At 35.5% G+C, this 14,944-nt stretch overlaps 1 protein-coding gene across 1 annotated transcript; it reads left to right on the forward strand.

The window, feature by feature from the left end:
- Positions 1–1,032: 1,032 nt before the first annotated feature.
- On the forward strand, positions 1,033–14,048 carry USP44 (ubiquitin specific peptidase 44). Its single transcript, XM_061205462.1, has 5 exons — positions 1,033–2,467; positions 5,472–5,667; positions 8,110–8,218; positions 12,751–12,956; positions 13,805–14,048. Exons 1-5 carry the CDS (start codon positions 1,046–1,048, stop codon positions 14,002–14,004), a joined length of 2,133 nt encoding a protein of 710 aa, XP_061061445.1. The 5' UTR covers positions 1,033–1,045; the 3' UTR covers positions 14,005–14,048.
- Positions 14,049–14,944: the final 896 nt, after the last annotated feature.

Below are 14,944 nucleotides of genomic sequence, written 5' to 3' on the forward strand. Positions count from 1 at the left end.
TATTTTTCCTCTTTTTTCTTAATTTGCTTATACATCCTTGCACATTCCTGAGAGTCTATTCAAATACAAAGACAGAATGGGAGAATGCGTTTCTCTTTCCTTAAGGCAAACTGTCAAGTCTATCAAATCAGACTCTATCATTACAGAGCCATGAATTAAAGGTCATTATTGATTTACTACTGGAAAGCCAAATTTTAAATCGTAGTTAATTAGAATATTTAGTATTATTATTTAGTATTATTTAAATAAATAGAATGTAATATTGATTTGTTCACTATAGCTATGTGTCAGATAAATATTTATTGTTTACTGAGCATTTACTATGTGCCAGATATTTTGTTATCTCAGTCCTTTAACAATTCTGTGAAGGTGGTATGATTTTCCCTGTTTTACAGATGAAGTTTAGAGAAGTTAGAATATTTGCTCAAATCAGACATGTAAACAGTATGTGGCAGAGGTAGCATTCAAACCTAAGTTTTTCTACTTCAAAACCCATGCTTTTAACTATGATTATATTTTAGTAACTCCACTTAGGGCTCTCAGAATATAGACACTAATGAGATGTATTTGGGTCTTGCCAGTCCCAATTTTTAAGAAAATGAATGTTTTTGTAAACTGCCTTCAGACTATTGGATAAAAGGGGATGTGAAAAGGGATCGCTACCCATTCTTTACCAGTAGATGGTGGCATAAAATTAAAAACAAAGTTTTTAAAAGGAACCATCAGAGAAAGTAAAGTGATGTGTGTGTGCTTTCAGAGCAAGGTGGATGAAAGATTAGTGAAGTTTAGAGTAAACGAAAAGTGAGAACTGCCTATGGTATTATGACAGGCAGCCCAGATATTGGGAGCAGAGAGAGCAATTTTATAAAATTATTCCTGGAAAAATAAAATAATTCCTGGAAAAATACCTTGTGAAAAAGAAAAATATTGGCTTTTTGTTTTTCTTTTATTAAAAATTGACATTGTTCTGCTTAGTTTTCAGATGCTTCAAATGTTATGAACAGAGACTTGTTTGGATTATGTGTTTCTCAGCTAGACTAAATAAATGCTAACAATGGATAAGTGCAAACACATTGGGCAGTTGCGGCTTGCTCAAGACCATTCCATCCTCAACCCTCAGAAATGGCATTGTGTGGACTGCAATACAACTGAGTCTATTTGGGCTTGCCTTAGCTGTTCCCATGTGGCCTGTGGAAGATATATTGAAGAACATGCACTCAAGCACTTTCAAGAAAGCAGTCATCCTGTTGCATTGGAGGTGAACGAGATGTATGTTTTTTGTTACCTTTGTGATGATTATGTTCTTAATGATAATGCAATTGGAGACCTGAAGTTACTACGAAGTACATTAAGTGCAATCAAAAGTCAAAATTATCACTGCACCACTCGTAGTGGAAGGGTTTTACGGTCTATGGGTACAAGTGATGATTCTTATTTCTTACATGATGGCACCCAATCTCTGCTTCAAAATGAAGATCAAATGTATACTGCTCTTTGGCACAGGAGAAGGATACTAATGGGTAAAATCTTTCGAACTTGGTTTGAACAGTCACCCACTGGAAGAAAAAGGCAAGAACAATTTCAGGAAAAAATAGCAAAAAGAGAAGTGAAGAAAAGACGGCAAGAACTAGAGTATCAAGTTAAAGCAGAATTGGAAAGTATGCCTCCAAGAAAGAGTTTACGTTTGCAAGGTCTAGCTGAGTCCACCACAGTAGAAATAGCTCCTGTTCAAGTACCACTGCAAGCCTCAGCATCACCAGCAAAAGATAAAGTAGTATCTACCTCAGAAGATGTAAGACTAAAAGAAGCCAGTGACTCCTCTGTTAAACGAAGGCCAATAGTAACTCCTGGTGTAACAGGATTGAGAAATTTGGGAAATACTTGCTATATGAATTCTGTTCTTCAAGTGTTAAGTCATTTACTTATTTTTCGACAATGTTTTTTAAAACTTGATCTGAACCAATGGCTAGCTGTGACAGCTAGTGATAAAACAAGATCATCTTATAAGCATCCTCCAATCACAGATACAGTATATCAAATGAATGAATGCCAAGAAAAAGAAACATGCTCTGTTCGCTCCAGACATCCAAGTTTATCATCAGGACTAAGCGGTGGAGCATCAAAGAGTAGAAAGATGGAACTTATTCAGCCAAGGGAGCCAAGTTCACAATACATTTCTCTCTGTCATGAATTGCATACTTTGTTCCAAGTCATGTGGTCTGGAAAGTGGGCCTTGGTCTCACCATTTGCTATGCTACACTCAGTATGGAGACTAATTCCTGCTTTTCGTGGTTATGCCCAACAAGATGCTCAGGAATTTCTTTGTGAGCTTTTGGATAAAATACAACATGAACTAGAGACGACTGGTACCAGGTTACCAGCTCTTATCCCCACTTCTCAAAGGAAACTTATCAAGCAGGTTCTGAATGTTGTAAATAACATCTTTCATGGACAACTTCTTAGTCAGGTATGGATTTTTTTAAAATCTTATTTTCATCTTGGGGAATTCATAAAGTGAAGCCTAAAAAAATGCATATTCTCTGTATATCTAGTATGTTAGCGCTAGTACTGTTCTCAGGTCAAAATTGGTCACTTTTACAATGTATGAAGAAGTCGCTCACTCTTACAGTTGCTTCCTTCATGAATCATTGGAAGTAGTTTTACATCCATGGTATTAAAGCTTTTTGATGGGGAGAGGGAATCAGGAAACAGAGCTTCTTAGGTTAATAATATTGCATTCGTTCTCTGAGGGATTGAGAAGAGTTTAATCCCACAAGGAACAGATTTGAAGATACTTTTGTACTGGGAATGGATTTGGTGTACACTTGAGAAATTTCAGGGACCAAGGAGTAGCCCTGGAGGATTTCCTGTAGAACCTAAGGGGGCAGGGTTTGAAAACTTTAACAAGTAGGTAGCGAAATTTTAAGATAAATAAATGTGATTTCATCTAGAAAGATCCTAAATGGTTTTCCTTTATTTTAATTACACCCGCAAAAATTTCTCTTGTGAAAGTCACAAAACCAGAATCTTCCATCTAATTACTGATTCTCTAGAATGAGTGGACTTGTTGGTAGACTATTACTAGACATCGGCTCTCTACTTTTCCAGAGCATAGAGCTTTAAAAAAAGTTTATTCAAAATTGAGTTATTTGTAGTGAAGTGGATGGACCTAGAGTCTGTCATACAGAGTGAAGTAAGTCAGTATGCATATGGCTGATTCGCTTTGTTGTGCAACAGAAAGTAACACAGTATTGTGAAGTAATTATACTCAATAAAAATCTATTAAAAAGTTTATTTGCAAGAGGGAGGAGATATGGGGATATATGTATTTGTATAGCTGATTCACTTTGTTATAAAGCAGAAACTAACACACCATTGTAAAGCAATTATATTCCAATAAAGATGTTAAAAAAAAAAAAAAAAGTTTGTTTTTTAACTGAGGCAGTTAGGCCCCTATACACATGCCTCTGTTCCTCAGTTCAACTTTCATGGTAATGATACCACCTGTTGTTTTTGTAGCATACTTTTCTGGAATGTAGTTTAAATGTTTCAAATGTATTTCTTCTTAGGGAATATCTATGAAGTTTATTTCCCTTCATATTTCAGAAATGTATAGATTCTACACTGTGTCAATTAGCACATAAGAGTTGTGCTTCTTGTGTTGCATGCAATTTTATTTTTCCACCATCTTTCTCTGTCATTTTTAACTTTTTATGCAAAAGTTAAAATACACAATTATAAAGAAAATAATATATACCATATAGAAAATCTATATGGTACAGTAAATCTATGTAGAAGAAAAATCATCCCTTAGTACCATAACTCCGTATAACGCACACATAAAACTATTAATATTTTGGTATATTTCCATCTAGGTTTTATTTTTCTTCTGAATATTTATACATATTTTCCCCCCTAATTGTATGGTCATGTTGAATTTACCTGCTTTTTTTCATTTTTTCATTTAATAATGTAAGGATTTTTCATAGTCATCAAAATATTTGATCATTCTTTTCACAACATTTCAGTGTCCATCATATGTATATACCATAATTTATTTAACCATTTCCATATTGTTGACTTGTAAACTGTTTCCAGTTTTTCCATCATTATAATGTCACGATCAATTAATACGGTTTTTCTAATGATTTCCTTAGGACAGAGTCCTAGAAGTAGAATTACTTTGTCAAAATTTAGGACTTCTGATACTTGGCTGCAAATTTCTTTCCAGAAAGTTACCATTTTATATTTTGAATAGTGCGAGAGTGGTTATGTACTTGTTTTTTCCTTTATGGATGAATCTTGAAATTAATAAAAATTGTTATGCCAGCATTTTGCTTTCTTCCTTTCAATGTGTAATAAACACTTAGGAAACTGGTCATCTCAGGAGATTCAGAGGTTGGAATGCCCCGCCCCACCCCGCCCCCAAATTCAAGAAACTGTTCTCAAAAGGTCAGACCACGGTCCTAGTGAGTCCCCAAACTAAACACCAGGAGTATTATTTTCTTTGTGTCAATGTGTTAAATCTAAAATCTACATTAAAATTGGCCTCTTTATTTTTTTGTTTGTTCCAGGAATGTAGCTTTTATGAAAGAGTTTAGTGATATTTCGTATCATGTGTGGATTTTCAGATCTATAGAGTCTGTCTTCAGTTATGGGCAGTGTTTGTTGGCATTAAATCCTGCTGAATGCTTTACTGAAATTATTATTCTTTCCTTTTCCAGTTACTGTATTTCCTACATAAGTTGTTAGAAAGACCTCATATTCTGTGTGGTTCCTATATTTTGATGAGGATTTTAATGTAGTGACGTTTGCTTTAAGTGGGAGTATTTATATTATATGTATAATATTTATATTATATGTATATTTATGTTATATGTACTATCTTTTGAAATTATCAGTTGGTAGGGCTTCAAAATAGATACTAAATATACCATATATAAAAATATACTATATTTTAAAATCTGTATATAAAAATATACTAATAGTATTTTACTTGTATCATGGTTAAAAGGTTATAGAGATTTGGGGAGAGAAAATCAATCAGTGAAAGATGAGGAAGGAAAAAGGGTAAAGAACCTCAAGTCTAATAATCTAAACACATTAAATTAAATGCATATAAATATATATCATATATATTATATATGTATAGACACACACACACACACACACACATATATATACACACAATGGGTATATAACTGAGTCCACGGTTTGGTTTTCTACTAAATTCAGACTTGACTAATGCCCTTGGAGCTTTTCGAATGCCTAGTAGTTAAAGCCCATCAATGCATAATGGGTTTATGGAAGAAAAAAATTATTCCCTGAAAATAATATAAAACAGATTATTCAGAATTCTGGTAGTACATTTTCAGAAGAAGAGCTAATTTACTGGCAGTGACTTCTAGTGAAAGGAATAAATATTTTGACAGAAGGATTGTAATCTGAGAAACTAATATTTTTATTTGCAGGTTACATGTCTTGCATGTGACAACAAATCAAACACCATAGAACCTTTCTGGGACTTGTCACTGGAATTTCCAGAAAGATACCAATGCAGTGGAAAAGATATTGCTTCCCAGCCATGTCTGGTTACTGAAATGTTGGCCAAATTCACAGAAACCGAAGCTTTAGAAGGAAAAATCTACGTATGTGACCAGTGTAATTGTAAGTAGAAGCTGTATATTCTCTTTGCTTTTCTAAGGTTAGCAAAGAGAAACACAAATGAAGGAAGCTGGAATAAATTCCTTTAGTAGCAGGTATAGAAATAAACTGTTAGTTTATCAAAAGAAACTTGGCTGGATAGTTCTACTTTTTAATTGGCATTTGTGAACTATATGTTTGTTTTGCCTTATTGATGACATTAAAATTTTTTTGATCCTATAGTAAATTATAGAAAGGATTCATAAAATAAAATTTAAATTTAATATGTGAGGGCAGAATAAAGTAGCCAAGGGGAATAGTAAAAGGTAACCATGTTATTTAGTACTGAATGAAATGTTTGCTTTATGAGTCTTTTTGCTACATATCAAAACATTGATATATAGATAATATATGTGTGTGTGTGTGTGTGTGTGTGTATACATACTTATATAATAGGAAATAAGACATATAGCTGGACTGCTGCTATGGACTTTTGCTTCATAAAAACAAAAATTTATTCAAAAATCATCTACTGACCGTCTCTTCTATATTAGTCATTGTTCTAGTTGCTGTGGATAGAGGTAAGACACTTTCAAGATGCTCACATACCTAATGGAGGAAACAGACAATTAAGATCTACTATGATAAGCTCTCTGATAGAGGCGAGCATAGGAACCCAGCACTGGGGGATGAAATAGCCATTTCAATTAAAGAAGCATCATCCTCCAGGCAAACGGTATATAAAACCACATCGGATCTTCTGTGTCTTTATCCAGTTTCTTTATCTCTGTCGATGTGTACATGGCATTTTAGTGTTTATACTTTATATTTGCAGATATTCTCCTTAAGCTCCATGTCTGAAAAAATGATTCTAGGGCTTTAGATACTAAACTTCTAAGGTAATATAAAAGAAACATTGGCTGTTCCAGCATTGAAAAAATGGCACATCAGTTGATAGTATTCTAGAACAACTTATACTACCATTGTTTTCTGTGTGCTGCCTAATATAAAATCTGTTAATTTATAGGAGCCTAAGATTTATAAGGTTAAAAGAAAATAAACCTTTATCAAATTTGTATAGTGAAGTATTTTTTTTCTTGGACATAAATGTGAATGGTCCTAGATGCTTTCATCACCAAATCTGGGAGTAGAAAGATATGAATAAATGCAGAATATGGCTTTATAACATGTTTGTGTGTGTCCTGGGTCCACCAAATAAGGGCCTAAAAGAGCTGCTTTAATTTAATACATAATGGCAAATGTTTAAAATTATAATTCAAGGAGTTAACATCGTTTGTCTAGCTACACTTGGACCATATATCTCTGGATGACAATCCAAAGGTAGGTCCTCGACATTCAGCAGCAGCCCGATACCTGGATCTCAGGGGCATAGACCTGGAGGAAAGGCTTCTGGTAGCAAGAGGAGATGGGTTAGAGGACAGCCTCATGGTGGACTGATTCTACTTCCTACGTGAGAAGCAGCTGCTGCTACGGCTGGAGTCACAGTTGTTGTACAAGTTGAAGAATAGCTCCTGGACATCAAGAGCAAATTTTGGTAGCCAATGGCCCAGCCAGGACAAGGTCCATAGGTGGACCTCTAGAGAAACAGGGGGGTAAACAAAAAGAATCCTCAGTTCCACTTGTTTAAGATTTGGTACTAAAATAGCAAGATACTGAGGGAGACCTCAGATGCTGAGCTAGTAAAGGCTTGCTTTCTTGGGCAGTGCTGGGGTGGATCCCCAGGAAGCAGGGATGGGTGTTCTTGGAAGGAAGGTCCCATGCTCTGGGGATCCTGATTAGCCTCAAGAAATGAACCGACCATGAAACTTTTTAATTAGACTTTGGTAAGAGTATATTAAAGTATGTTTAGGGAGAGTTTTAACTTTTCCTCTTAGTTGGCATAGCCAAATCCATTTTAAAATATTATAGCACAGTATCGTTCTGTTGCCTTATTTTCAGGATTATATTAAATCATGTACAGTATATATGGGGGATTGGTTCCAGGTGCACCCACTTTTATACCAAAATCTACCGATGCTCAAGTTCCATAGTAGGTCATCTGTATCTGCAGATTTCGCATCAGCGGATTCAACCAACTGTGGATGTAAATTTCGATCCATGGTTGAATCTGTGCATGCGAAACCTGCAGAGGGCCGACTGTACATTTATTGAAAAAAATAATAATCTGCATGTAAGTGGACCCATGTAGTCCAAGCCTTTGTTGTTCAAGAGTCAACTGTGCTTATTTGTTTACATGTCTGTATACCTTGACTAGCTCATAAGTTTTGTGTGTTTACATGATTCTAAGTGTCTTGAGGGCAAGGCCATGCCTTTATCTCTAGCACAGTAAAATGCCTGTAACGCAGTAGATGTTTAATTGATAATACATGTCTGAATTATTTTGAGTTTACTCAGCTTTTCCTTGTATCCTTAAATTTGCATCTCATTCTGTCTTTAATATCACAGCAAAGCGTAGAAGGTTTTCCTCAAAACCAGTTGTACTCACAGAAGCCCAGAAACAGCTTATGATTTGCCACCTACCTCAGGTTCTCAGACTACATCTCAAACGATTCAGGTTAGTAGTAGAATAAATTTTAATACTTGGCTAGATGACTTATCTACTTCTGTGTTTTTTTTTTTAAGGGAAAAAAATTCTGTCATTGTCTCTAGCCCTAATCATAGACACCATGTTCAATAACTATCCTTGATTATCTGCCCTTGCAGAATGCATTGCTGATCAGCAGACCCCTCACATTTCGGTCTGCTAGTATCATTCTCCTTGTAAGTCTCTGCTTATAGTGTTTAATTTTCAGCATATTTTAGGTATAAAATTTTTTAAATTTAAATCTATAACTTGAGAGGATTTGATTTGAAAGTATTCAGCATATTTTAGGTATAAAATTTTTTAAATTTAAATCTATGACTTGAGAGTATTTGATTTGAGAGTATTCAGCATATTTTAGGTATAAAATTTTTTAAATTTAAATCTATAACTTGAGAGTATTTAACCCAATTGCTTCATGCTTGGAAAATATTTGAACAATGGTATAGCAGTTCAGTTCCAAGCAGTTAAAAAAAAAACAAAAAACTTTAGTCTTCAGAAATATATTTAGATAAATTAGTTGGCAAATCTGTTGGTTAATCAAAGCATATGGTTTCATACCTTGTAATAACCATGTTTTTTTTTTTAATTTTTTATTTTATTTTATTTATTTATTTTTGGATGCGTTGGGTCTTCGTTGCTGTGCGTGGGATTTCTCTAGTTGCGGTGAGCGGGAGCTACTGCTCGTTGCAGTGGGTGGGCTTCTCGCTGTGGTGGCTTCTCTTGTTGCGGAGCACGGGCTCTAGGTGTGCGGGCTTCAGTAGTTGCAGCACGCAGGCTCAGTAGTTGTGGCTCGCGGGCTCTAGAGCGCAGGCTCAGTAGTTGTGGCGCACGGGCTTAGTTGCTCCGCGGCATGTGGGATCTTCCCAGACCAGGGCTCGAACCCATGTCCCCTGCACTGGCAGGCGGATTCTTAACCACTGCGCCACCAGGGAAGCCCAATAACCATGTTAACTTAAGAGTTTATTGTTCTCTTAAGAAATGAGAAGTTACTTTATGTGCTATGATTTGAAAACTATTGAGATCATGTTTCTTGTACATATTAGTTGTTGCCGGTTTCTTTCTGTCTTTTTTAAATTAAAGGAATACATGTTAAAAAAAAAATTCAAACATTACAGAAGGTAATGTAAAAGCCCAAACTAAAAGTACCTCTTCCTCTCAGTCCCACTTCCCAGAGATAATCACTGTTAATGGAAATAACTGACTAAAGTTATTTATTTAAGCTGTTAAAAGTACAGTCAGCAGATACCATATGAGTGCTTTTTAATGCCAGATGTTGTTTCATATTCTTTGGGGAATATAAGGTAGGATTCTTTTCTCAATAAGATTATAATCAGGCATGCCCAGAAATAATGGTGAAGTAGAAATACCAAGTATCACAAACTATATACAAAATGATTTATCAGCGCCTTGGAGGAGGGAGTTAGGCAAAATCTAAACATTCCCAAAGCCTCTCTAATGGCATAGAGGACTTTGTATAATTTAAATCTCAGTTCATATTTCATCTCTTTAGAGAGGACTTCCCTGACCATCCTATTTAAAAGTAGCACCACCCAACCTTCAGTGTCACGTTACCTACCCTATTTTTGCTTCATGGCCAAAACCACTATCTGCAATAGTTTATTTACTTATTTCTCTCCCCACGAACAGAAACTCAGTAATGACAGGGATCTTGTCTTTTTCATTCCTATATTCCAAAGCCTAGAACTGAGTACATAGTAGATGCCCCAAAATATTAAGTGAATAAATGGGGTGTATACAGGAGGAGGAGCACTTTAGCCTGAGAGCAACCTGAACAAAGGTATGAAGGAAGGAAAGGGTATATAACAAAAGGTTTAGTGAAAAGTCTGGTGAGACCTGCCATGGTGTGTAAAATCAAGTGGAATGAAAACAGGAAGATTGTTAGGAGGTGAATATTGTTCAGGGCCAGGTAGCAAGGGCCAGGGAGCATGGAGAGGTGAGAACATATAAGATTCCATAAAGACAGAATTGAAAGGACTTAAATTTCTGGTACTTAAATTGGTACTTAATTGGCTACTATAAATTGTTGAAGAACCTCCTGTTCTTCATAATTGCCTCTTTAATCTGCCATTTAAAGCTCACCTTAATTTAAACCTATTTGACCCCCTTCCATCTTCTGCCAAAAACATTTTTGAAGCTTCATGCCATATTTCTGATTCAGAGACCATTTTTATGCTGCCTTTACCACCACATTTATCTCTTTCCTTTCTCTTCATCTATTCAAAAAGTACTATTGTATTTGCCAATGTATACAATACATAGGGTATGTAAGATAAGGGAGAATGGGGTTGGGGAGGGGAGCCCAAGAGCTTTTAAGAAGCATAAGAAACAACATTTCTAATACCTTAGAAGCTCCAATGTGTGTGCCTCCTAGTCCTATTCCCTCTCCCTCTCAGAAGTAAACCATTATGAATTTTGGCTATAGTGTTATCTTGTTCTTTATCATTTTACTGTATTTTTATCAGCAGAAAAAACCATTGGGTACCCACCTATTGATAGAAATGAATATTTTCTTTTTTTGTTGTTTAATTTTTATTTTATATTGGAGTATAGTTGATTTACAATGTTGTGCTAGTTTTAGGTGTACAGCAAAGTGATTCAGTTATACATATACATATATCTATTGTTCTTCAGATTCTTTTCCCACATAGGTTATTACAGAGTATTGAGTAGAGTTCCCTGTGCTATATAGTAGGTCGTTGTTGATTATCTATTTTATATATAGTGGTGTGTATAGGTTAATCCCAACCTTCTAATTTCTCCCTCCCCCCGTATCTTTCCCCTTTGGTAACAATAAATTTGTTTTCAAAGTCTGTGAGTCTGTTTCTGTTTTGTAAATAAGTTCATTTGTATCCTTTTAGATTCCACATGTAAGTGATGTCATATGATATTTGTCTTTCTCTGACTTCACTTAGTATGATGATCTCTAGGTCCATCCATGTTGCTGCAAATGGCAGAAATGAATATTTTCTAATTAGATAACTTTTAAGTATTTATTTAGCATAATTAAATAATTTAAGGTTTGAATTTTATGGTAAAATAAAAGGGAGTAAAGTGAGAATGACAGAAACTTAGGTTAAGCAAGTCCCATTATTTTCCATGCTTGGTCTTCCATCTTTACTAAGATTAAAGGTACACTGGATACAGGATTTTTTTATACATTTAATAGGGAAAGATTGGGATATGACTTCTAGTCCAGAAGATGACATAATTTGCAAGTCTCACCTTTAGTTCCATACCACATTTAACATAATAAGCATTTTCACATTTTTTTCCTTCATAAAACCTGTCTATATGCCCCTCTCCCTTCTCTACCTCCTACTGTCTTAACCTCATGTTTTAATACTTTTTTTAAAACTTTATTTTATTTATTTATTTTTGGCTGCATTGGGTCTTTGTTGCTGCGCACAGGCTTTCTCTAGTTGTGGCGAGAGGGGACTACTCTTCATTGCGGTGCGCGGGCTTCTCATTGTGGTGGCTTCTCTTGTTGCGGAGCACGGGCTCTAGGTGCATGGGCTTCAGTAGTTGTGGCACGTGGGCTCAGTAGTTGTGGTTCGCAGGCTCTAGAGCGTAGGCTCAGTAGTTGTGGTGCACGGGCTTAGTTGCTCCGCGGCAGGTGGGATCTGCCCTGACCAGGGCTCAAACCCGTGTCCCCTGCATTGGCAGGCAGATTCTTAACCCCAGCGCCACCAGGGAAGCCCCAATACTTTAATACTATATTTTCATCTGTCTCTCTTTTGTCTCTGCACCATACCACCCCAAGTTGGATTATAATCTCTTGAAAGAACTAACATATATTACATTATTTTTCCCCTGTAGCACCAATTCATACTATGCATAAGATGAAAACATTGCTTTACATGCATAGATCCCATACTGGGAAGCATGACCAACAGATTGAGAAACTGACAGTACAGGGACATTATTTGAGTTTTGTCACTAACAGGTGTTATACTGATTTACACACAGGGAAGGGTCACAGTTTGTATTTTTTTAGTATGAAGAGTTCTGAAGTGTTCTGAGGAATTAGAGGTGCCCTGTTTTGTTTTTTCTCCACCCCTGGCCAAGAAAGGTCCAGGTTATGTCTCCCAGGAACAAACTCTAGGTTCTGGGACATCCTCCTCAAAGTATGGACAAGACAGTAAAGAATTAAAAACCCTTTGGTGTCTTGAATTTCTCTTCAAAGGGGGAAAATGCCATACTGCCATATTTTTCTGAAAGTTAATTTTCTTCCTATACTGTCATCTAACTACAGAAGCCAAGTAATTTATTTTACAACCTGACTGTACCTGTTTGGTAAATAAGCCTACATTCCTCTATTTATAGCCAACTTTAGCATTGAAAGGATTTTCTATTTACACTATTTATTATATATATGATTGTACTCTACACTCTCTGAGGCCTTCTATTATTATGAGTTTGGACCTGGTATGTGGTTATTTTCCCTTGATTTTGTTGATAATTTTACCCTGATTTGTTCGTAGGTGGTCAGGACGTAATAACCGAGAGAAGATTGGTGTTCATGTTGGCTTTGAAGAAATCTTAAACATGGAGCCCTATTGCTGCAGGGAATCCCTGAAATCCCTCAGACCAGAATGTTTTATCTATGATTTATCTGCTGTAGTAATGCACCACGGGAAAGGATTTGGCTCAGGACACTACACTGCCTACTGTTATAATTCCGAAGGAGGTAGAGACGAGAAAAAGTATTTTATCTTGGGTTAGACTTTTGGAAGCCGGAGTTCAGGCTTTCGGGGTTTCTAAACTGACCACTAAGTAATCTTAAGCAAAGCCACTTGACCTCTTGTTTTCTTTCAAGAAGAATGCTTCTGCAGTATTGTTCATAAAAAACAGGGGGATTTGTGCAGAAAATGGGGTATTTTATGCAGGATTGCAGTAGTTTTGACTTATAAGGGCTGAAGGGATAAAATAGTAAGGATGGTCTCAATAATTAAAAGTCAGAGAGTGCTAAAGGCACACTTCCAAGAGTAGGTCCTCTGTTTACTGGTTTAATTCAGTTACTTTCGTTAAAGAACAGAGCATCTAACGAACTGGGGGATCACAGATATTTGGAACAAACTTTGAGTTCAAGTTCTAACAAACATATAAAACTCACTTTTACTTACTGCCTCCATGAACCTTAGAAAAAAGAGGTATGGACAAAAGGCCCAAATAACCCATGAAGGCAATTAATTTAACACTAACATGAGTTGTACACTATTTGCTCTACAGTATAATTACCAGCAAAGCATTAACTGGTAAGATTATACCAGGAATTAAAGCTAGTGTCAAGTGAACTAATCGGTCAGATTCTGTAACTTCAAATTACTTCTAGGATAAAGGTAGATAATTCCAGAGTAACATACTGCCCAAGCTGTATTTCTAATTAAAAGAAATAAATTGGCTAGACAATTATTTTCCCTTTGAAAACAGCTTAACTCTCACTGAAACTGTCTTTAAATCCATGTTTTCATTTATACTAGAAACTTCTAAAGTTCCTTTGTAAATATTAAGATGTATTTCTGTGCTTCACTCTAGGGTTCTGGGTACACTGCAATGATTCCAAGCTAAGCATGTGCACTATGGATGAAGTATGCAAGGCCCAAGCTTATATCTTGTTTTATACCCAGCGAGTTACTGAGAATGGACATTCTAAACTCTTGCCTCCAGAACTCCTGTCTGGTAGCCAGCATCCCAGTGAAGAAGCTGATGCCTCTTGTAATGAAATCCTTAGCTGATCCAAAGACAGTGGGGCTTTCTTCTTGTGATTTGTATATATACTTTTTTTAAAAAGGGCTGACTTAATTTGAAGCTTCATTGTTTTTATTTTTACTTACTAATCAGTGCACACTATGTTTACACGTTTTGTATCTAACTACAACAAATCTCTTTTTTACAGACGAAGTTAGCATAAGTATATGTGTATCAATGTCAGCAGGTAACTAAACTTTTTTCAAGTACTTGGGAGTTTTAAACTTTTAGTGTTTACCTCAGACTGGTGTTACCTCTTTTATATTTTGATGTCTTAATTGGCTCAGATCATGAATTTGTGCAATCTTCTACTGAAGAAGTTCAGGTGGCATCATTTTATACATTTCTTATTTATCTTTTATAGCTATTTTCTATACAAATTCTTATCAGACAGAATATTAGACTTTCTTCACTAATAGTCTTACCAAAAAAAAAAGGGCATTTCTTTCAGATTTGTATACTGAAGTCACCTTTGCCTCCTAAAGGGAGTTAAACTACTACAAAGTGAAATATCAAGGTATCACCTAAATACTCATTGCTCACACTCATTAATATTCCTGAGGCTTTGTGTGTTACAGGGCTCAGAACAGACATTATTTTGGTTATTGGAACTTCCTTTTTTCAAAAATTTATTAAGTTTTAATAATTGTTCTTTATTTGGCATAGTCAAACTGTATACAAATGAAGATGACAGCTTTATAAATAGCATGTTTAAATGACTTCAGTACTATGGACATGAAAACAATGATGGCCGAGACTTATAATAATGATTTGTCTGGCAGCAAATAGGTTTGTCCAGATTCTAATAAAGCAGTCATTAAAAAACTGAATGTAGCAAACAAACAGTATATTATGATGTAATACAAGTACAGTTCAACTTGGATATGAGTTCATTTTATATATTTAACATTAGATCTCTTACAGCTT

The sequence above is a fragment of the Eubalaena glacialis genome, chromosome 11 (genome assembly GCF_028564815.1).
Source record: "Eubalaena glacialis isolate mEubGla1 chromosome 11, mEubGla1.1.hap2.+ XY, whole genome shotgun sequence".
Lineage (NCBI taxonomy): Eukaryota > Metazoa > Chordata > Mammalia > Artiodactyla > Balaenidae > Eubalaena > Eubalaena glacialis.

Bases quoted from the DNA above. Each gene is read 5' to 3' on its own strand.
- USP44 (XM_061205462.1), top strand. From the start codon at position 1,046: ATGCTAACAATGGATAAGTGCAAACACATTGGGCAGTTGCGGCTTGCT. The intron at 5,668-8,109 runs GTAAGTAGAAGC...TTAATATCACAG, and splicing joins CGTATGTGACCAGTGTAATT to CAAAGCGTAGAAGGTTTTCC. The intron at 12,957-13,804 runs GTAGAGACGAGA...GCTTCACTCTAG, and splicing joins CTGTTATAATTCCGAAGGAG to GGTTCTGGGTACACTGCAAT.